This window comes from Nannobrachium achirus, assembly GCF_963921795.1.
Source record: "Nannobrachium achirus genome assembly, chromosome: 5".
NCBI lineage: Eukaryota > Metazoa > Chordata > Actinopteri > Myctophiformes > Myctophidae > Nannobrachium > Nannobrachium achirus.
Genome location: NC_137814.1, coordinates 12,589,852 through 12,613,719, shown reverse-complemented (window position 1 = coordinate 12,613,719; position 23,868 = coordinate 12,589,852). Strand labels below are relative to the sequence as shown.

The 23,868-nt window shown below is 42.3% G+C and overlaps 2 protein-coding genes across 2 annotated transcripts; both read right to left on the bottom strand.

Annotated features, from left to right (window-relative positions):
• Positions 1-18: 18 nt before the first annotated feature.
• LOC308284815 (phospholipid scramblase family member 5) lies at positions 19-11,793 on the bottom strand (the record flags this gene model as incomplete). Its single annotated transcript, XM_080725542.1, has 8 exons — positions 19-45; positions 1,263-1,321; positions 2,759-2,858; positions 2,992-3,103; positions 6,318-6,510; positions 9,938-10,015; positions 10,310-10,646; positions 11,770-11,793. The coding sequence occupies 8 exons, from the start codon at positions 11,791-11,793 to the stop codon at positions 19-21; spliced, it is 930 nt and encodes a 309-aa protein (XP_080581668.1).
• A 1,354-nt stretch (positions 11,794-13,147) lies between these two features.
• Positions 13,148-23,483, bottom strand: chrng (cholinergic receptor, nicotinic, gamma; the record flags this gene model as incomplete). The annotated part of the gene is made up of 12 exons (XM_080725541.1): positions 13,148-13,369; positions 13,511-13,644; positions 14,796-15,084; positions 15,699-15,813; positions 16,820-16,934; positions 18,416-18,616; positions 18,964-19,061; positions 19,919-20,074; positions 20,987-21,111; positions 21,339-21,383; positions 22,336-22,472; positions 23,471-23,483. 12 exons carry the CDS (start codon positions 23,481-23,483, stop codon positions 13,148-13,150), a joined length of 1,650 nt encoding a protein of 549 aa, XP_080581667.1.
• Between the last annotated feature and the right edge of the window lie 385 nt (positions 23,484-23,868).

Genomic DNA, 23,868 nt, shown 5'->3' with positions numbered 1-23,868 from the left:
GTTGGCTCATTTCACCCATCAGCTCATCTCGAAGAACATGTGATTCTACGGGAGAGAACAAGGCAGAGGTGGTCAGTTATAAAAGCCAGGTCATGTATGTATATACAGTAAATGGTAAATGGTGCATTTATATAGCGCTTTTATCCAAAGCGCTTTACAGAGATTGTGCATTACATTCACCCATTCACGCACACATTCATACAACGGTGGCGGAGGAAGCCATGCAAGGCACCAACCTGCTCACCGGGAGCAATGTGGGGTTCAGAGTCTTGCCCAAGGACCCTTCGACATTAACTCAGGGGGAGCCCGGATTCGAACTGGGAACCCTTCGTGCTCTAATGTCGGTTTCTCTACCCCTGAGCTATGCCGCCCCAGTAAAGTATGTAGTCATCATTAGGGATGAGCGATTAATCGGTCGCATCGACAATTTTGTCCGTAGAAATTTAATAACGGTATCGAATCAATATCAAAATAATATAATCTGTTTTAGCCAATATATTATGTTTGAATGTGAATCTGAAAAAAGACTTGTAATGCTGAAGGCTGCAGATTTCATCCATTTTCTGGGGAAGCTTTCAAAAGGGTCAAAAAGTTGAAAACACGTTAAGTAAGAAATACTACATTAAGTAGTTTGAACTAATAAGTGCATTTAGAAGTATTTAGAAGTCTTGCATCGGCACTCAGAGTAACCGTTACGGGGAACATTGAAGGTGTAAGTAAGGTAAACCCCTCTGGAAACCTGTACCACAATATTGGTATCTGTTGAATGGACAACATGCTATTAATAAACCGTATCCGGATATCGGCCAAAACTTTGATACCATGCATCCCTAAAGGCCCTTTTCCACCGGCAGCGATAACGATGACGATCGCCATAAAATATCACAGCGATAATTATGCCTTCACATTGATGTCCGATAAAGTTATCGGACGGACATCAATGTGAAGAGGCGCCAATTAACAGCCGCTCGCGCAGAGCGCACCTCGAGCTGTTTGTCAGAAACCCAGTTCCATATCACTGTGATCTTAACCACATCGTTGTTGATCCTAATGATGTAGTTGTCGGCTATCGTTGTCTTTATCGGTGTTGGGTGGATGCTGCCGATCCACTTCAATTGAAAACCCACCTTTTTAAATCGTTATCGTCATCGTTATCGCTGCCGGTGGAAAAGAGCCTTAATAGTGAGTATAACGTTTTCATTGCAGAATTGCCACACTTAATTTCCAGAGAGCCATAGTTTATTATGCAGACGTCAGCTTACCAATAAGAAGGTGGCAGCCAGCAGCAGTAGTTTGGTGTTTGAGTCCATGTTGAGCGGCACTGTGGTTGAAACACATTTACAAATGGTTGAATATGAAAAATGGAAATGGCACAGCTGGCGTTACTGGTATTCCTTACTGTACATACAATTGGTGATATCGTCTATACATCTACCTCAGTGGTTCTCAAAGTGGGTGCCGTGTCACCAGGGGTGCTGCAGAATACTTTGATAATATTTTTTAATCTATATCACTTCAGTTTAACCACTTAAACCCTCTATGCTTTGTAAGACGGACCACCAAACCTCCTCGACAAAAATAGACAATCTATAAGGTGTGAGCATGTAGATCGGCTATAGGGCTGTCACGATATGACATTTTACATGACGATTGTCACTCAAATAATTGGCGATTAACGATTTAATTGTGTTTTTGTCGTTGATAATTACATTTCTGTTTGGCTTTTAGGCTTTGAAGTTGTACATGGTAGATATGACACATAACCTAAATATACAAAGAAATTATGGACATATTTGACAACTTTCTACTTAAAAAATAACATTCATAGTGGAAATAGCCGATCTACAAGCTCACAACGCGTCGCGATGCGACGCGTTGTGAGCTTGTAGATCTGCTATTTCCACTATTTTTCACTTAAAAAGAATATATACGAAACATTTTCAACATTCACGATTATGAAGATTGTGAAAAATAATCGCGATTATGTAAAATAATCGCGATTAGACGATTATGTAATAATTGTGACAGCCCTAATCGGCTATTTTTGGTGAATGTTCCCCCCAGAATGGGGATGCTGGGGTTCAAGTGGTTAAATATCAAGTATGAAGTTAATTTTCGTAATGGAAACTACTATTCTCTCAAGTTCTCCTCGTGACACATTACTGTATCTTAGGGAAAAGATTTACATATTTACGTACCGTAATATGCAGGGGCGTCACACCAAATGATGGGCCCTGGGTACAAGGATTCACTGCGGGCCGCCCATGAATGTTAACTATGGTGCCGCGCTGCGAGCTTGTATATCTGCTATTTTTGAAAAAACGTGAAAATGTGTGCAAGAAACCTAAACCTAAAAATCTAAATATTTAGTTCCAGGGACCCCCAAGAAGCAAAATTTGAGTTAGAAATGTTTGCTTAAAAAATACATATATTCAAAGATTTTCACACATTTTCACAACTTTTCAAAAATAGCAGATATACAAGCCGCGCTGCGAGCTTGTATATCTGCTATTTTTCAATAGATAAAGTTATTAGGGCCCCTCCACCTTGGGCCCCAGTAACTCAGTCCCACTTTCCTACCCCTTGTGACGCCCCTGGTAATATGACATAGATGTAAGGTTCTATTAAGTAATAACAATGGAATTGGCTCTTTTTCTTGGATGAAAAAGGTTCTTTACAGGGGTGACCTGAGACAAAAAGGTTTGAGAACCACTGATCTATCTAATGATCTATATCTTATTCAATCTAATCCACTGACCTTCCAAACCAAAGTATTCATGGTCCATGTTACATTCGTCATTAAAGCCAGGCCATTTCTTCCATATTGAGCCGATTCTCTCGCCAATCATGGAGACAAGCTGGTTGATTGACAAAAACAAGACAGTCTTTAGATTGTGCTATAAATAAATGTATCTGGGAACCCCAAAAGATTGATGATGATGGCACTATATATTACAGACAATCCATTTTCTCTAGTGAACACACTATAACCTGGAATTCCTGGTTGGAGAGACAGCGACATGGACAGCAGTCACCCTGGATTCTGATGGAAGCGGTTCCCTCTGAGTCACACACTTCTAGGAGAGGCGTGAACATGCTCCATCTGATGGTACACACACACACACACACACACACACACACACACACACACACAGGGGCGTCACAAGGGGTAGGAAAGTGGGACTGAGTTACTGGGGCCCATGGTGGAGGGGCCCTAGTAACTTTATCTATTGAAAAATAGCAGATATACAAGCTCACAGCGCGGCACCGAGTGCCGCGCTGCGAGCTTGTAGATCTGCTATTTTTGGAAAAAGTCGTGAAAATGTGTGCAAATCTTTGAATAATGTATTTTCAAAGCGAACGTTATAGTAACTCAAATTTACTTCTGGGGGGGTCCCTGGAACTAAATATTTTGAGATGGGGGTCCGTGGCCAAATGCATATCATTTTGGGGGTACTTCTCAAGAACAGACTAACTGAGCTCCAGTTAAGTGAAAAGGACCTTTTCTTTGACGATGGCTGGCCAGATTGCTGACATAGAAACATAGGTTTTTCAAAAAAAACCTTAGAAGGATTCAAAAGACACTTATAGAATCGGGTCAAAATTCTAATTTTCACGATTTTTCAAAAATAGCAGATCTACAAGCGAGTGCCGCGCTGCGAGCTTGTATATCTGCTGTTTTTCAATAGTTAAAGCATAAAATAATGAAACACAAAATGTGTACCCGTTCTAAATGGGTTAAGAATGATAATATAACACCGGTAAGACGGCAAATGGTGAAAAGAGAGGTCGCGCCATGTCTTGGCCATCTGGGCCAAAGGGATTTGGTTCCCCTGGCATCACAGGGATCTCCATATATGGCAATAAAAGGGATTTGGTTCCCCTGGCATCACAGGGATCTCCATAATATATGGCAATAAAAGGGATTTGGTTCCCCTGGCATCACAGGGATTATATATTGGCATTCACAGATATGGGCTTAATATTGAAGATATATTGACGTATTCTGCAGTATTCTGCAATACTGGAGGTTAACGTTTTGACTTGGGCAATTATTTGACTTGGGCAATTATTTTGAATGTAACAAGCATTCTGATAGGCTGAGAACATAGGCAATAAGGCAGGAGGAATCAGCTGGCCAAGACTGATCTGCTCTGAGTGCAGCTTTCTCTTGGAGATGAACACGACAAAATGAGTGCGTGCGTGCGTGCGTCTCCCTCCCTCTTTGCAGGCAGCTGTTTTGTTTTGTGTGTTCATCCTCCCAGTTTAAACCTCACCCTTGCAGGGTGAAACAACGGAGAGCTGCCCCCTGCTATTTACAGACAGGCATCTATCATGGTGGTCCAATAGGGTTGGAGGCCATGGCGTACAGTAAGTACTAATGTAATGAGTAGAATGGAAACATGTTTAAAACCCATTAAAAACAGGAATGCATCAGTGCAATTTTAGATTTTGGCTATATATACACACAGTATACAGCACATTGGTTCTCAAAGTGAGTCTGCTATTCAACAATATATACAGATATACAAGCTCATCATAGCATGTCACTTTGCGCTATATGCTATGAGCTTGTAGATCTGCTACGCCTCCGAGGGACCCCAACACTATGACTCATGGTCTGAATTACTATTCAACTCGGGTGACGCCGAGTCGACTCATGGTGACTTCGCAAAGCTCGGCACGGCAACTTGCTTGCTTTAGCTCACTCCAAATCAAATGGATTCAGATCTGAGCCAAATTGTCCTGCAGGAGGCACATCTGAAGCCTGTCCTGGAGTCTCCACACATAAGATGTATAGTGTATAGAGTAGGGCTGTCACAATTATTACATAATCGTCTAATCGTAATTATTTGACATAATCGCAAAATATTTTGTAATAATCGTCATAATCGTGAATGTTGAAAAATTTTCATACATTGATAAACATTTTCAGAAAGAGTGGAAATAGCAGATCTACAAGCTCACAACGCGTCGTGATGCGACGCGTTGTGAGCTTGTAGATCGGCTATTTCCACTACCAATGTTATTTTTTAAGTAGAAAGTTTTTAAATATGTCAGTAATTTCTTTGTATATTTAGGTTATGTGTCATATCTGCTATGTGCAACTTTACAAGCCGAACAGAAATGTAGTTATCAAAGACAAAAACACAATTAAATTGTTAATCGCAATTATTTGAGTGACAATTAATCGTCATGTAAAATGTCATATCGTGACAGCCCTAGTATAGAGCCAATGAGATGCTTATCTCTGATGTATAGAGCGTGCGAATCCTAAAAGCACCCTGGTTTAGTGTGGTTCTTGTAAAGGAGTGCTTGTTTTCGGTGGAGATGACCGAAGCACGCCGTCTCGGGCGACCTTGATCCACGCGAGACACCGCCGGGCGAGTGAGTCACCGTGTCGAGCGTTGCGAAGGTCGCATGAGCTGACTCAGCGCCGTTAGAAGTTGTAAATCAGGGGGCCAGAATAGTAAATCTATGCCCCCACTTTCGCCACCTCCGCACCGCGTGGTCCAAGTGAACAGAGCGGAGCGCTCCCTACCTCCAGTTCAGCCAATCACAAGCTTCCGCGGGTGGGTCTTAACTGTACCGGGGTGCCTTCTGGATACATGCGTATAGAGCCAATGAGATGCTTACCTCTGATGTCGAGCCAATGAGACGCTTACCTCTGATGTATCGAGCCAATGAGGCGCTTACCTCTGATGTATCGAGCCAATGAGACACTCACCTCTGATGTATTGAGCCAATGAGAGGCTTACCTCTGATGTATGGAGCCAATGAGACGCTTACCTCTGATGTATCGAGCCAATGAGACACTCACCTCTGATGTATCGAGCCAATGAGAGGCTTACCTCTGATGTATGGAGCCAATGAGACGCTTACCTCTGATGTATGGAGCCAATGAGACGCTTACCTCTGATGTATGGAGCCAATGAGACGCTTACCTCTGATGTATAGAGCCAATGAGACGCTTACCTCTGATGTATCAAGCCAATGAGATACTCACCTCTGATGTATCGAGCCAATGAGACGCTTACCTCTGATGTATGGAGCCAATGAGACGCTTACCTCTGATGTATGGAGCCAATGAGACGCTTACCTCTGATGTATGGAGCCAATGAGACGCTTACCTCTGATGTATGGAGCCAATGAGACGCTTACCTCTGATGTATGGAGCCAATGAGACGCTTACCTCTGATGTATGGAGCCAATGAGACGCTTACCTCTGATGTATGGAGCCAATGAGACGCTTACCTCTGATGTATGGAGCCAATGAGACGCTTACCTCTGATGTATGGAGCCAATGAGACGCTTACCTCTGATGTATGGAGCCAATGAGATGCTTCTGTGGGGTGTAGGCCCTGATCTCCATCAGGCAGCAGCCCAGGCAGCAGGCGTCGGCCCGGAGGGGCCTTTCAAAGTGGAACACCTGGCATCCCTGCTGGTCGAAGCCCTGCAGGGAGCAGGAGCGAGCCGGACCACAACACTGCAGACACAGGCAGGAGCTCTCTGGGAGCAGGGAGGGGACAACAATGTCTTATAGACCAGTGCAGGGGCGTCACAAGGGGTAGGAAAGTGGGACTGAGTTACTGGGGCCCAAGGTGGAGGGGCCATAATAACTTTAGCTATTGAAAAATAGCAGATATACAAGCTCACAGCGCGGCACCGAGTGCCGCGCTGCGAGCTTGTAGATCTGCTATTTTTGAAAAGTTGTGAAAATGTGTGAAAATCTTATGAATATATGTATTTTTTTAAGCGAACATTTCTAACTCAAATTTTGCTTCTGGGGGGTCCCTGGAACTAAATATTTTGAGATCGGGGTCCGTGGCCAAATACATATCATCTTGGGGGTCCTTGGCACACATTTTCACAATTTTTCAAAAATAGCAGATCTACAAGCCCGCGCTGTGAGCTTGTATATCTGCTATTTTTCAATAGTTAACATTCATGGGGGGCCCACAGTGAATCCTTGTACCCAGGGCCCAGAATTTGGTGTGACGCCCCTGGACCAGTGGTTCTCAACCTGTGGGTCGTGACCCCCAGGGGGGCGTCCCCAGATGATTTACTTAATGTGCAACATTGTTTTCTCTCTCAACAGTAAACAAACTAGGGCATTAACGAAAAAGTCAACAAGTCGACTCAGTCGACTTCATTACACAAGTCGACTCCCACCAGAGAAAGTCGAAGTTGAAAAAAAACAAAAACGTTCTATTGTGAAAATAGAAGATCTACATGCTCACAACGCCTCGCGAGTGTGAGCATTTAGATCGACTATTTTCACAATTTCTGCCTAGCTATATATTTGACAATTTGGACAATATTTAATTTGCCATTTTAGAGGTATTAAAAAGTTCTTAAATTGGCACTTATATACATACACATATACCCTCTATACACTTAATGTTTACTGTTGAGTGAGAAAACAATGTTTCACATTAAGTTAATCATCTGGGGGGGTCGTGTGTGATGTGATGACGTCATCAAACGATAAAGTCGACTTCAATTCAACTTTTCACTGAGTCGAGTCGACTTGCAAAAATCACAAGTCGTTAATGCCCTAAAACAAACCAGCATAAAGTTTAAGTGTATAGAGGGTATCATCTGCACATCTCTGACAATTTAAGGACTTTTTAATACCTCTAAAATGACAAATTAAACATATTGTCAAATATTAGTTTCAGTTTCAGTTTATTTTTTATTTATGGTGCAACATCACCCAAAGGGGTCTCTGTGCACTTCACAACAAGGCAAACAGCAAACACAATAGCAAAGAAAAGGGAACAAACATTAAAAAGTGCCAGCACACATGGTCAAACAATTTCCATGCAGCAGTACACAGCTGAAGATGCATACGTCAGCAAAGAAATGAAAGGAAAAACGAAATAGGATAAAATAAAACAACATAATGTAAAAGACACTGAGCAGGGTTAGGTCATATAAGTGAAGTTCGGAGATTAAGGCAGACCGTAGTGTAGGCAAAAGATACGTTAATGTCTAAGGCTGGACTCACACATATGCGTGAAACATCTTCTCCGTATCGTCTGAGAATGGCCACTGGGGCGCTGTACTAATGCATTGTCAATGGAAGGTTGTTTGGTTTTTTTCTCGTTGCCGTGTCTCAAGCTCAACCGCAGCCTGTCTTTTGGCCAAGAGACACGGCAACGACAAAACACCAAACAACCTTCCATTGACAATACATTAGTACGGCGTTCCCAGTGGCCATTCTCAGACGATACGGAGAAGATGTTTCACGCAAATGTCTGTACAGCGCCTAAGGAGTCTGCATCCCTGACAGCTTGAGGGAGTGCATTCCAAAGATAGGGCTCTACCCCCAACTGTTACTTTGTTGTGAGTTGTGACCGGCATCCTGGGAGCGTAATGGTCTCGCAGGGATGTATGGTTCTATTAAATCTGACATGTAGGTTGGGGCAAGACCATTTTTTAGAGCTTTAAAGGTCAGGAGCAGCACCTTGAAGTCGTCGCTGGCCATGTATCGGCAGCCAGTGTAAGTGCAATGAGTGTTGGTGGTGATGTGGTCAAATATTAGAGTCAGAAATTGTGAAAATAGCCGATCCACAACGCCTCGCAAACGCGAGGCGTTGTGAGCATGTAGATCTGCTATTTTCACAATAGTACCGTGTTATACAAAATGTAATGCCTCAACTCTTAGTGCTCGTCAGGGTGCGGGGTGTCCCCAGTTAAAATATGATTATTTTGGGGGTAGCGGCCTGAAAAGGTTTAGAACCACTGTTTTAGACCAGTGGTTCCCAAACAGTTGGTCGGAACTCATGTTTGGGTTGGCGAGTAAAATAACCCCCCCTTTTTATTTTTTATTTGTTTCCTACATTAAAAAAATATATATATTTCAAAAGATTTTAAACAAAAAGTTAAACAAAAAACAAATTCACAACTTTTCATCAATTTAAAACAATTCCACCATTTTTTTTAAAAGTATTTGATAAATAAATAAAAACAACGTTCAAGAAGTAATGAAAATAGCTGATATACAATTTTACAATGTGGTGCGGCGAGGGGCAAACCCTCGAGGAATTGAAGCTCACTTCTGGGTTCTCGTTCAGCCTGCTGTTCCTATTAATGGCCCAAGAGATGTCACCTTCTACCGTTACCACAAAAATAATCTCAATACGAGTCAATGAGGTGAGTCTTCTGCCGTGGTCTGAAGGCGCGTTGTGTGCTTGTAGATCTGCTATTTTCACTAGTTTGGGCCGGGGAAACATCTCATTTCTCTTCTGGGTCTTGAGCTAAATTTTGTTTGTGAGCCACTGATTTAGACCAATGGTTCTCAAACCTTTTAAAGAGGTGGTGCCATAGTTTTGTACTTTTTCTGTTTTTCATGTTTCTAGGAGGTTGAAAGTACTTCATTAGACCCCCTGATGTGTTTTTTTTTTAAATTATGTATTCTCTTAGTATTTGTTTGTTTTCTCTTGGAGGCTGCCACCTTGAGGCCAAAAGTGTCAGTTAAAAAACACAGATACTAAGGGTGTCACAGTATCAACTCCTCCCCAATTGCCATTCACCCAACACTGTGGGGTGTGGCTATATCAGCTGGGTCACCACCCACCATGCCATCCATGCATACTTAATGAACTGGGGGTGTGGCCACATAAAAACCCAATTTTAACTCTTTCTGTATACTTTTTTGGAAAAAATCTTCCTCCTGGTATAATCATAATACCTGATAATCATGTTTTAGAGGGGGGGGGGGGGGGGGATCATGGCACCACCTCTTTAATTTCAAGGACAAGCATAACTCTGAGACTCTGACCAAATGGATCCATATACAGGTCCATTTGGTTCCATTTCTATGCTCTCAGATTTACAGACCAGTAAGGGTCCTCAACCCCCCCTCAAGGAACCCTGATGGCCCGTGGACCCCACTTTGAGAACCACTGATTTACACAGGTGATTAGCATACCTTCCACAGCCACAAACAGCTGCTCTCTGCTGCCCCCTGTGGCGATGCTGTAGATCCTTCTGGGAACACACTGTAGACCTGCAATAAGTGAAAGGAAACGTGAATTATATATATATATATATATATATATATATATATATATATATATATATATAATATATACTATATATATATAATATATTTCAACTTACACGTTTAGCTGTGTTGCTTCTTTACAAGTTAGACTGTACCTCGTTGTAAAGGTGACCAATCAACGATAAAAATTATATCAAATACAATAGCAAACGAATGGTATTATTGAAGTTGAGAATATAATCGACAAAGTTAAGTTTCCGAACTTTTTTTGCGGGCAGTTTACTTGGGCCTACTAACCTTGTAAGTCTGTTCTAGCTGTGATGTGAAGCTCACTGACGGTGTCCAGCATTGCACCAGAGTCCCCACCAGACCACTGCTCCCCCATCATCTCTGACCGGCTCGTCTGTCCCAGAGGAGGCCGCCCGCCATGACCGTTCTCCAGCGTACCCCTCCTCCCGGCGAGGTGCAGGTGTGATTCCTGGTGGGCATCGGGCCCTCCTGGCTGGGGCTGGGGGTCCTCAGGTGAGTCCTGAGGCCCACCGGGGCGGTGGAAAGCTCTGAAGAGCATCTGGATGTGTTTCTCTCTCTCCAGTCCACCGAAGGGTAGCGGCTGGCGGGTCACCGCTGACCCGGGCTGAGATTAATAACACAATAAATAACATACGTCGTGGTTGTCGGGTGGAAACCTTGTATGTCCAAAACCTTCCTTTTTGTTGTTATTTTTAATATAGTGAAAATAGCCAATCTACAAGCACACAACGCCTCGCATTGCGAGGCGTTGTGTGTTTGTAGATCGGCTATTTTCACTAGTTGTGTGTGACAGTCTTGTATGATGAAGCTGGGCTTTACTTTATGAAAAAAATTTACATATTTGAAACTTGGAGATACAAGGATTCTGCCTGACAGTGACGGTATACACTATGAATGAATGAATGAATGAATGAAAGAAAATGTTATTTCCGTGTCATGCCACAATATATATATATATATATATATATATATATATATATATATATATATATATATATATATATATATATATACTGTATATATAATATATATATACACACACACACACACACACACACACACACACACACACACACACACACACACACACACACACACACACACAGTATTCTCTACTGTGGTGGCTGCCACTAATGACCATTGTGTAGAGACTTGCACAAGTGACTGTGAGTGCATGCCACAATGTAGAAGAAATGCTGTCAGTGAAAGAGTGTGTTGTGAAAAAAAATATCTTGACTTAACAAAAAACTAACATTTTTACAAAACACACGATGCCATACTCTTATAATAAAGTTTCTATTATTTTACCAAAACAAAATATCAGGCTATACTGCTATACTGTACATATTCTACATAAACATCCTACTGTGACAAAAGTCATATAATATTACACTAATGTAATTTTAGACTCATTTACTAAAGAAAGGTCACTATACAGTACAAATTGTCTTTCTGACCAATGCTTGCTTTATTATAGATAGGACAGGCATTGAAACATCCCTGTGGCCCCTTCATTGTGACATACAACACAATATAATATACAGTATAGCTACAACTCCACAAAGGGATACACCAAAACAGAATGGCAGCACCAAAAGGTGAGATGATAAACATTTTACAGATAAACCTACACCCAACATATTTCCACTTTGGCAATAAACATAGCATAATAGAACAGCCCAATAAGCCAAAAACAATGGACAATAAAACACAAACTAGTTTCATACCATCTGCGGTCCACTTCCAGGCATCTACAGAATGTGAGAACACAACCCGAAGAAGACGTGTGCGTGAGAGTGGGGCACCGGGGCGAACCACTGCGAGGTCTTGGTGATCCGGAGGGGTTAAGCATGCGCCTCTCGTGCACTCTCTCCATGTGTTTGTGTGTGGGGCAGCCTTCAAGTGGCAATGTTTGGCTTGGTGTGCGTACGTTTGTACAGACCCCTTTGTGCAGCGGCGTGTTTGTCTGGAGACCCTCGCTCTCACTCACTCACTCACTCCCACCCCAGCTCTCTCCCCAGCTCTGTCTCAGTTTCCATCCCAACCAGCCCGGATCTGCCTTTTGTTGGAGGCAGAAAAGCACCATTCAGCCATGTAATTGAAATCCTGCTTCCAGAGATGGGGTGGGGGCTACAGTGAGGGGTAGGCTATGTGTTTTTGGCGGTGTAGGGTCTCCATCCATGTGCCCACCAGGAGATGGGAAGCACGCACTAATCAGTTTTCCACATAGTCACTATCAATGGTGCACAAAGTGTACATTTTATTCACGAAAAGCAGAACATTTTGGAGCACATTCAACGGAACTGTAAAATCTGTCCTCTGTCACCTAAGATGTTTCGGTAACACTTGCTATGCATTTATGAGTGCTTATAACTATAATTATGCAATGTTATATGCATTATCAACGTGAGATGCATGGCAAGTGTTACCGTTTGTCCGTTTCATATTGGCTTATGTCATTGCTTTGCTTTGGTCAGACAGACAGACAACCAGGACAAAACAGATACAGGTTCAGAACGTTCTGAGCGAATGAAAGAAAGAAAGAGGGAAAGAGAAAGAGAGAGAGAAAGAAAGAAAGAAAGAAATAGAAGTTATCAACGAATCAAAGTTATTGCAAAAAGGGTTATGTATAGTTCTGGAAAACACTGCATTGAATGAGAGGGTTGATATACCTGATATATCTGCTCACTGAGAATGAGCGATCATAGTGTCATGTCCTTTTTTGTTACACAGACTTGTGTAGACTATCCACTATCGAGCGTTATGAACTGTCAATACTGTCCATACAATCCTTTATCATGACAAACGTGTCACTCAACTTGTGATAGTCCACAGATCCACATGTAGCCACCAGTGAGTAAAACGTTGAAGTATGTCACCTCATTGCTCAGGAGGTGACATGCACTATTGATGTGTTGGTACCGTATACAGTATGTACAATATGTATGTACCGGTACTTCATATTATGCAGTATTTCCAGCTTATGTTCTCTACTCAGTCTCTCTCAGAACCCCAGCTGTCACGGTGAGCCTCTCCAAAGGGAGGTCCTGAGCTGTCCAAGGGGCCAGAAGAAGAACCGGTGAGTCCCTGTTTTTAACTGCTGGCTCAGCTCAGTCGGGTGATATTCTGAGCCAGGTCGCCGAGATCGGTGACATTGTCCAAGGGGGGCAGATATGTCCTGGGGTCCCCGTAGAAGGGCGTGGACGGGGCCTGGTTGAAATGGCCCATCAGGAAGATCCCGGTGGTCCCGAAGAAATACACAGTGGCCATGACGATGAAGCACACCCTGTCGATGACCCGGGCGACCAGGAACCACTCTTCATTCTCCTGGAGAGGTGAGGTGAGGGGGGGGGGGGGGGGGGGAGTGGTTCAGTTGAGTAGGTTAGCAGTGATGGAGTGACCATAGTTAAATGAAACACTTGTGTTAAAAAGAATATAAATAAATATATTATAAATGTGTCATCTCACACTCTGGAAGTCGTTCTGCTTTCTGGTGGTCTCTGCGATGTGCTTGCAAGACTCGACGCACTGTCTCACTTCTGGAGAAACCGTTGCTAGGCTGTCTTCAAGCTTCTGGGCTGAACCGTTCTCTAAGCCGTTATCTGTGTGTGTTTGGGGGGGGGGGGGGGTACAGTTTAGTTTTTTCACATATAAGGCCAGTTCATGCTTCACGACGACATTGTCTTGCAGCGAAAATAACCGGCATACAAGCTCGCAGTGCGCCGTGGTTTAGACGCGTTGTGAGCTTGTAGGTCTATTATTTTTGCCGCCTGATCGTGTATCGGTACATTATGCAGTAGCCTATAGTAACTTAACGCTTACCACCATCACTTCCAACTTGCAACACAGTGAAGAGTTGGGCAAGATGTAGCGTGACGGGCTCCCGGAGCTGTCACGCTGCTTTTCAACATTTCAGGTTGTACCGCTTCGTGTGACAATGGAATGCTGACAAGCGTTCTCACTTCCAACTCGTGATACAGTAGGTTGACGACGAAATGCTGAAAATGTCTGCTGCTTGGTCAGACGTTGCCCAGCTCATCACTAGGACATGACACCATTGTGCAACGAAGCATAATTGCTATGTTTATTTTATGCTTTGTGAGCTTGTAGATCGGCTATTTCCACTATAACAATACATTTTATGGGAAATTTCTTTGAGACTTTTTTATCTATAATGACATGCCCGATTAAAATCATGCTTAATTATACAACAGGTAGTTCCGATGAAGCAATCTGATTGGTTGAAATATCTATCTACCCGTGATGATAATGAGCGTTATGGAACGGGTCTAATCAAACATAGAAATCGGCTGTGCCGGGCTCCCTCTCCCAACACTAGGCTAAGCGGTTACGCTAGCAGTTTTCATATGAAGTTCAGGGACATAGTAGCTAAATGTGGCATTAAAAAATTCAAAATTTCTATCGAATATCTTAATTACAATGAAATGAAGTTGACGTGTTTTTTTTTTAAGTGTAATTGTTGTACAGTATAATCACAATATTACACTTGAGGGTCGTGCTTCACCGTGATTATTGGCACTTCAGCCCTGCCTGCGAAACTCGGCTATCGCCTTGTTCCTGCAGCAACGCTGGCGTGCCGATAATAACGGTAAAGCACACCCTCTTGTGTAATGTTGCTTAATTAATGATCGATTATCGACGATGTTTTAAAATAATTCATTACTTCCGATTAACTGTCAAACCTTTTGAACGCACACGCGGCCACGCGCGATACCCCCTCCAAACGACTTACGTATCTTCTCCAACACCGACTTCATGAGTCCTTCTCTCTCCCGCAGTCTGGCGAACATGAGCTCAGTGCGCGCGGTCTTCATCACGTACTCCTCGGCCTTGACGATGAGCCCCAGGGAGGTGCGTCTCCTGCAGGGGTAGAGCGTGGCCTCGTTGGTCAGCGCCTCGCCGTCTCCCGTCGCCTCTGAGCCGCCGCCGCTGCTGCTGCCCGTCTCTGAGCCGCGGTCATCGCTCGGCGTCCAGGGCCGCATCTTCATCCGCAGCAGTCGAGGCACGACGTTCAGAAGGACCTGGTGGTGACGGCATGGGAGGCCAGGGGTTAACCCCACCGTATACTGTAGGCTACATTGTCACTCTCACAGCAGTATTGGTTTCGTCTGCTAAAACTGACTCCCTTTTTTCACTGACGAAATCGAAATAAAAACTAAGCTGTGATGACATATATAAATAAAATACATACATTGACAATTTACTCAACACATAAAAACTAGACTAAAATGTTAGGGAGGGGCGAGTGAAGAAGAGATTCAGAAGAACTGAAAAAGTAATTTTAGGTTTGGTTGCGCTTGGGTGTTGCGCTCTGAAAATAGCAGATCTACAAGCTCACAACACCTTGTAAGGCAGTTTTTACACTTGCAACCAAGTGTCAAATCGGGCATTACGATACCATCAAGGCCTGGCAAAGTACATTTTTTTTAGATAAAATCTGCAGATTTAGTCGACTAAAATCTTATGATATAAAACTAAAACTTTTCAGATGGCTAAATTGTTACATAAACTATAAGGATTTTTATTCAAAAAGACTATGACTAAAACTAAATAAAAGAATTCTGTCAAACTCAGTGGTTCTCAAACGTTTTCATGTCAAGGACCCCCCAAATTGATACGTATCATTGTGTCTCACCCTTCGTATTGTATTGGTCATCTTGTGGGTGTTGGGGGTCCTCAGGGACACGTTGAGCACTATGACACAGTTCATGACCACCATGGTGGTCACCGACATCACAAACATAAGGTATCTGGAGACAGGAGGAGAATGCCTTTAAAAAGGGACAAACTGAATGGAGTACAGTACAATATAAAAGACATCGTCTGACTGTGTTTGGTCATGTTATTACTACAGACCCCAGCTGGTTCATGAAGCAAATAAGGTTGAGAGACATCAGGGGCGTCACAAGGGGTAGGAAAGTGGGACTGAGTTACCGGGGCCCAAGGTGGAGGGGCCCTAGTAACTTTAGCTATTGAAAAATAGCAGATATACAAGCTCACAGCGCGGCACCGAGTGCCGCGCTGCGAGCTTGTAGATCTGCTATTTTTGAAAAGTCGGGAAAATGTGCGCAAATCTTTGAATATATGTTTTTTTTTAAGTGAACATTTTGTAACTCAAATTTTGCTTCTGGGGGGTCCCTGGAACTAAATATTTTGAGATGGGGTGTCCTTCACATGAAAAAGTTTGAGCATCACTGACATGGAAACATAGGTTTCTTGGCACACATTTTCACGATTTTTCAAAAATAGCAGATCTACAAGCTCGCAGCGCGGCACTCGGTGCCGCGCTGTGAGCTTGTATATCTGCTATTTTTCAATAGTTAACATTCATGGGGGGCCCGCAGTGAATCCTTGTACCCAGGGCCCAGAATTTGGTGTGACGCCCCTGAGAGACATACAAGGTTTTTGACATACTAGGTTTCCACTGACAGCGACAATGTACAGGTAGGCTATTATATTATATTGTTGCTGACTGTCAGGCAGAAACCTCCTAACCTCCATATTCTAACTTTTTGTGTTTTATTTAACGCCTGGCCCTACTTGATCCTACTACAGTGTCACACAAAAGTATCGAAAGTAGCAGATCTACAAGCTCGAAACGCGATGCGAAGCGCCACGTTTTGGGCTTACAGATCTGCTACTGTTGCTACTTTTTGAATTTGAATCCTGAAAAGTAATATTTTTGGACATAATATGAGGTTTCCACCCGACGGAGACGATATGTCAGGCTTTAGAGAGTGATGCATGTTGGCTTACTTTCCAATGAGAGGCACAGCCCTGGATGTCTCCGGAACCTTCTTGGCAAACAGGAAGAGGAACACGGTCTGTCCCAGCAGAGTAGCGATGGACATGGTGCACTTCTGACCACCAGCTGATGTGCCAAAAACACACAATAATCAATCATTATCAGGATAATGAACCTATTTTGGGCATGTTGTTACAGGCAAAAACTCTCCAAAAATATGTTAGGCCTATAATATACGGTATGTTTAATTTATACACTGTCATACTGTATGCCGGTGGTGTCACACATCGGAAATGGCCGATATGTGAGCTTGCATTTCGGCTATTCTCATTGTATGACGTGTCAGCTTCTAACGAGTGGAAGAACTTATTGGGGTGGTAAAAGCATAGAGTTATAATACGTCTAGAGGGCGGAGGTAGACGCCCTATTCATTTCAATGAAGCACCCAGAAGAACACTTTACTTTAATTCTGCATTTATCTCGATTTGGGCACCACATTTGGTGCTCAAAGGCCGAAGACTTGAGCACCAAGCAGGCGCACTAGGATTTCAAAAGGTAGACGCACGGCGCACGCAGTAGCCTTTTAAATGCGGAAGCCGTGCAATCCCAGATTTGACCACCAGGCGACGGCAACTTGACTGTTATACAGCGGTACTGCAGTCTGGGCAGTGTTGATTTCATCGACTAAAACTATGACGAAAAATGTTGGTTTTGATGTCATGGACCCTAGCTTGTAGATCAGCTATTTTCGGCATGCATCTAAGTAAATATCAGCCATTTCAATGCTATTACATTTTAGTTGACTAAATTTACTGTAGTTTTAGTCGACTAAAACCTTATGATATTTTGTCAACTAAAACTAGACTAAAACTAAACAGAATTTTATTCAAAAGACTATGACTAAAACTAAATCAAAAGTTGCTGTCAGAATCAACACTGTAATTCTGGGGACTCAAAGTGGATTCCAGGGACTCTGTGGCTTCCTTTTAGCCTAGTAGTAAACTAGACCCCTAGTAAACTAGACTCTGATTAAGAGTCTGGTTTACGAGGCTAGGTTCCTTTAGGGGGGTTTAAATTGACCCATACAAGTCTGTAACTCTGGCAGTGTAAAAAAATAGATGTGTACAATGCCAGAGTTAAGGGGAGACTTTGAAATGTGAAAGTTTGAGAAACACTGGAGTAGGGCTGTCACAATTATTACATAATCGTCTAATCGTGATTATTTGACATTATCGCAATTATTTTGTCATAATCGTCATAATCGTGAATGTTGAAAAATGTCAGAAATAGTGGAAATAGCAGATCTACAAGCTCACAACGCGTCGCATCGCGACGCGTTGTGAGCTTGTAGATCGGCTATTTCCACTATCAATGTTATTTTTTAAGTAGTAAGTTGTCAAATATGTCAGTCATTTCTTCGTGTATTTAGGTTTTGTGTCATATCTACCATGTGCAACTTCAAAGCCTAAAAGCCAAACAAAAATGTAATTGTCAATGACAAAAACACAATTAAATCGTTAATCGCCAATTATTTGAGTGACAATTAATCGTCATGTAAAATGTCATATCATGACAGCCCTACACTGGAGTAAAAGATCAAAAAGTACCCTTGGCAGGCAGGAAGTAGACGAGCAGGCCAAGCGAGGAGAAGAGCACGCAGGGAGCGATGATGTTGATGATGTAGAAGAGAGGTTTCCTCTGGATGATGAGGTAGAACACCAGCTCCTGATACTCCAGGTCATCTTTGGTGTACTCGTGGTTGATCACCTTCTTGGCTGGCCTATGTTTGATGGCCCACTCTCCGTTTTCTATACGTGACACGACAGGATTTCTTTTAATTTACCCTGTAAGGCCCCCTCGAACTCAATATGCAATATGCAAACACCATAAGTCAGAACGACATGAAAAGATTAGCCGGGCAGAGCCATGGGATACGTTTTTAAATAGTTAGTAGAAATTAGTAATACATTTACCAAATCATTACAATATTAATGTATTGATTAATTAGAGTATGTCATGTTGCTTACACATATACACAAGTATACACACAATTTTACTGTGCACTAAATGTATCTCTCTTTCTTTCCCAAACGTTTTTTCTTCTTTTTTTTAAGCTCACAGTTGGTTTTCACAGCTCTACGGTCCATCACTGTACCTGTGAAGGCCTCAGGGTCGATGTCCACCCACTCCCAGGTCAGGTCGTCCTCCTCTTTGAGAACCAGTTCAATCTCATTGGCGCTATAACTCTGGGAGCTACACACGCACGCACACGCACGCACGCACGCACGCACGCACGCACGCACGCACGCACACACACACACACACACACACACACACACACACACACACACACACACACACACAAACACACACACAGGGAGAACACAGGCACAGCTTATTATCCACAACACCATGGTCTGCCACCACATCCATAAATACAAACCGTCCATTATGTTTTACAAGACAACTGGCTGAAAAGGGTGATTTGCATGTGAGCAGAGTATTGTCCTTGAACCTGACTAGCGGGGGCAGATTGTAGAAAGCATACGTTCTAGTCCATGTATACATGGTACATACATTTAAATACTGAATATAAAAACAGGTTTTGGTGTATATATGTCACCTATGAACTTTCTAAGCAACCATAAAGCCTACAAATAAGGTACATTCATTCATTTTATAGCACCCATTCTTGAGAATTGGGATAAAATCTTTAATACAAAAAAATACAAAAATTAAAACTGTGTAATGGGCCAACCTCCCACCATTTTTTTTTTATATCTGAAAACCATAAGATCTTATCTGATGGAGTTGACATAATGTTATATAGTTTTTTTTTAAACAAAGATGATAATAATAGTACTTTCTTACACCCATCAATACACATGGATAGTTTTTTTTGTTATGTTTTTAACAAAAAACAGAACTGAACAACCAATTCTGAAGATTTGCTCCAGATTGGCTTGGATTTTCCTGATCTGATATGGGAGTGATCAAAATTCCCAATCCTGATTTTTGGTTTTGGACATCACAATCTGTATAGGGTTTAAATGCAGCAGATATACAAGATTCTATGTACCATTAGTCTATCCATAATTCTGCGTACCCACCGGAAGTTCATGGTGCAGTTCTGCCAGTCAAAGGGGAAGTAGTTGACCTTGATGGCACAGGCACTGCGGTAGATGGCAGGGGGCAGCCAGTACACACAGCCGTTAGGGGACACCAGCGCGTTGCAGTACAACGCCACCTCAAACTGGCCATCCACACTGCTCGCAGGACACAAGACAGACAGACAGACAGACAGACAGACAGAACGACCGTTAGTCATCCCATGAGAGAAATGCAATTGTAATGGCGGTACTGCAGGCAGGTTAAGCAGCAAGTGTTGGGTGGGAGGAGGAGGACGGAGGCTCTACGTCCTCCCGGTGGGGGCTCCTTACTGGCAGGTGACTCAGTAGGATACAACAGCAGTAACAACACAGAAACAGAAATGTGTGAGGGGAGGAATTAATTGGCATGTCGGCTAAACAGGGGAGAAAGAAAAGAGCTGCCAGGCCTCTGCAAATATGCAAATCTTTTTTTATTAGCAAGACGATAAAGATGTGTTTTTGACAGGACGGTGAAGCAGATGCCATCACTCTGGATGGAGGAGACATCTACACAGCTGGAAGGACTAATTACAACCTCGCTGAGGGCTAATAGCTCAAGTAAGATGCATAACTGTAACTGATTATGCCACATTGTATTTCATGAATTATCACTATTAACCACTTTACCCTATAGTATCATTCATGTGGTTGTCCACTAGGGCACACACTATAGTTCTAGTGCTACTTTATTTATTCTTTAATTCTAGATAAATCTTTAGCCAATCAGGAAGCAGCATTCTCGGTGACGTCACCATTATAGAGTAAGTCAATGGGGGAGTGGTGCTAGCTTGAGGATTGGTCAAGCTTCACATGGTAGTTTGGCTATCCAGACAATAAATAGGCAACCACACTCGCAATTTCCCCGAATTTTATTCTTTCTATGTATATTTATCATATGTATATTTATCATAGGGAGAACCCGAAGAGGGGAAATAACCGATCTACAAGCTCTCGACACGTCAAGTTTGGGGTCAAACTGGGGGTCCCGGTTGAGAATCCTATATGTGTATTAAATGGTGATTGACTGACTTGTTCTCCAGGATGACGTCAGGCAGCCAGATGCTCTTGGAGGGGATCCGCATCTCAGAGGTGATGTTCCCATACAGCTCTGAACGGGGGGGCTGGTCCCATCGCAACCTGTAGTCGCACCATTGCTGCATATGCACACACACACCCACACACATTGGGATCGAGTCCGAAAAATGAGAATCTATTTTTTCCAGTAAATATTATTACTGTGACGTTACAGGAATTTAGGCTAGCAAATGTTGACCTGAATAACAATTAGAAATGTAATGCCAAAAACAATAATACTATTCATCATCACCATCATTGCAGGGAATAAAATAATGGTTGTTGTAATATTGAAGAATAACATTACCATTTCTATCCACACACTGGTTGTCAGGGCTTCCTCCTTTTCATTCTGAAAACAAATGAGGATTTTTTTTCTTTCTCAGTACATTTATATGAACAATCCTTACTCGTACAGTCTAACCATAAGACACACATATACAGCCAGACACATACAGTCTTAACCATAAGACAAACATACATACAGTCAGATATACACTCTCATAAGACATACTGTTGTTGTACGACAGTTTCGCATGCCGATAATCAAAAGCGTCATTTCAGAAAAACCTAGAGGTTGGCAAAAAAAAAAAGTGACCACTTAAAAATAGCAAAAATAGCAGATCTACAAGCTTATACGTCTGCTATTTTGAAAATACAAAATATATTTTTATTTTATTTATTATGTTTTGTCTATAATGATGACATGTCGCCAGGTTGAAAGTGGTTCATGAATGTACGGTTAGGGCCCCCACCCACTGAAATCAAAATACTAAAATCGCTAAAACAATAGAAAGCAGTACATTAAAACATTTTAACACTCATCTTTTCTTTTAACTACTACTACTACTATTTTATCTAATTACTATTTAAAATATGAACGCTTGTTGTAAAAAAAACAAAGTTGTCCTTTAAAGGAGCTATAGTCAACTTTTTCTTGAAAAACGGATGCTAAAATAAAAATAATGTTTCGAAAATATGTTAAAAAGAAATAAGCTTCATAAATGTGTTTCTATTCAAAAATGACCACAAAAAGCGTAAAATAATGATAAAATAATCATTTTGGCCATTGTCAGACCGACACTTTGTTTACATTCTAGTCTATAGACTAGGATGTAAACAAAGTGTCGGCCCTACAATGAAAAAGTTGACTATAGCTCCTTTAAGAAAGACTTATAGATAGCATACACGCGTCGCTAATCCATGATTATTTTTTTGCTTAATGTGCAACTTTTTTTCTTTTTTTCTTTTTTTTCTCACTCTGACACAAGCAGAGGCTGGTGGACTATGTCTTGTCTTCTCACCAGGGAGATGAGGTTGGTGAGGGTCATCTTGATCTGGACATGTGTGATGTCTCCACTCTTCTCCACGGGCCTCACGTTCTTGTTGTAGCCTTTCATCAGGTCTTTGAAGAGCTCCCCTTCCAGGTTCAATGCACACGCTACACACGCACGTGCACACGCACACGCACACACACACACACACACGCACACGCACACGCACACGCACACACACACACAGGGAAAGGGAGATTTATGTTATCTCCAAAACACTATAATGAGAGCTGATGTCTAAAGGGAACAATATCTAATATTCAAGAAATATTCCCACAAATCAACTGTTCCCCTAACATTCATAATTCACATTCATGTAAGTCATGTTCTCTCCCTCTCTCTCTCTCTCTCTCTCTCTCTTTCTCTCTCTAGCATTGATTGATTGAAGATTGATTGATTGAAGACTTTATTAGAAGTTTGCATAGGAAAAGGTACAGTTTCATGACGGTACAGTTCACTGGTACAAGGTCTACTAAAAGGAGATCCATGAAAAGACTAAGCTTATTTCCACAGGAAACCATTAAAGTATCTCATATAACATTGAATGACAGACGAATAGAACACAGTACTATGCAGTAGATATGTAAATAAAATAAAATGAGAGAACTAAACAGTAAGTATATAAGCATAGACTTGTTTGACAACACTATCATCTTTGCTGAAAACAGATGATCTGTTCTCCTCAGAATAGGGATGCTAGGGTTCAAGTGGTTAATGCAAAAATAATAATAATAATAATCCTTTCATACAAAGATTTACCCCCCCCCCCCCCCCCTAATAACTCTGAGAGCCGCTGTTGCAGACCTCTGCTCTACCATGTTGAATCTGTCAAAACCCCTAAACCTCCAAAAGTCCCTATTTCTGGGTTAGGGTTATAGTCATATATATGTCATAGATGGAAATGTCCCAAAAGAAGTGTAAAAAAGAAAGAAAAGGATCTTTGAAAACAGCAGATCTATATACAAGCTCATTTGTCAGCTTGTAGATATGCTGTTTTCACTGCATGACAACATAGTCACACAGCAAAATGTAATCCAGGGCAGCTTAAGCGGTTAACATTTAGTCCCGAACACAGCAGTGAATAGAATAGATCAGTCAGTCCTACCTGTTGCAGACATCATGGCAATAAGGACCAAGAGCAGAGATCCACAATCCATTGGGATGTGTGTGTCTTTAGATGAGACTAAACTAATCTGGTTTAACACTGTATGTACACTGGGAGTTAAGGTGCTTCCTGGCACGCGCTGGGCCTTAGTGGGTTGTGGTGTATGTGTGTGTGTGTTGGGGGGCTGGGGGTGGGGGAGGGGGAGGGGGTTAATAGATGGATGGATGGATGGATGGATGGAAGGCTGTGGTTGGAGAGTGAGTGATGATTGCTAACTGAGAGATGCAGAGATCCTCCCACTCTCCCACTTTCCCATCCCTAGCTGTCACATAGTCAGCTGTCACAACAATGCCATCCCCCTTCCCACACACACACACACACACACACACACACACACA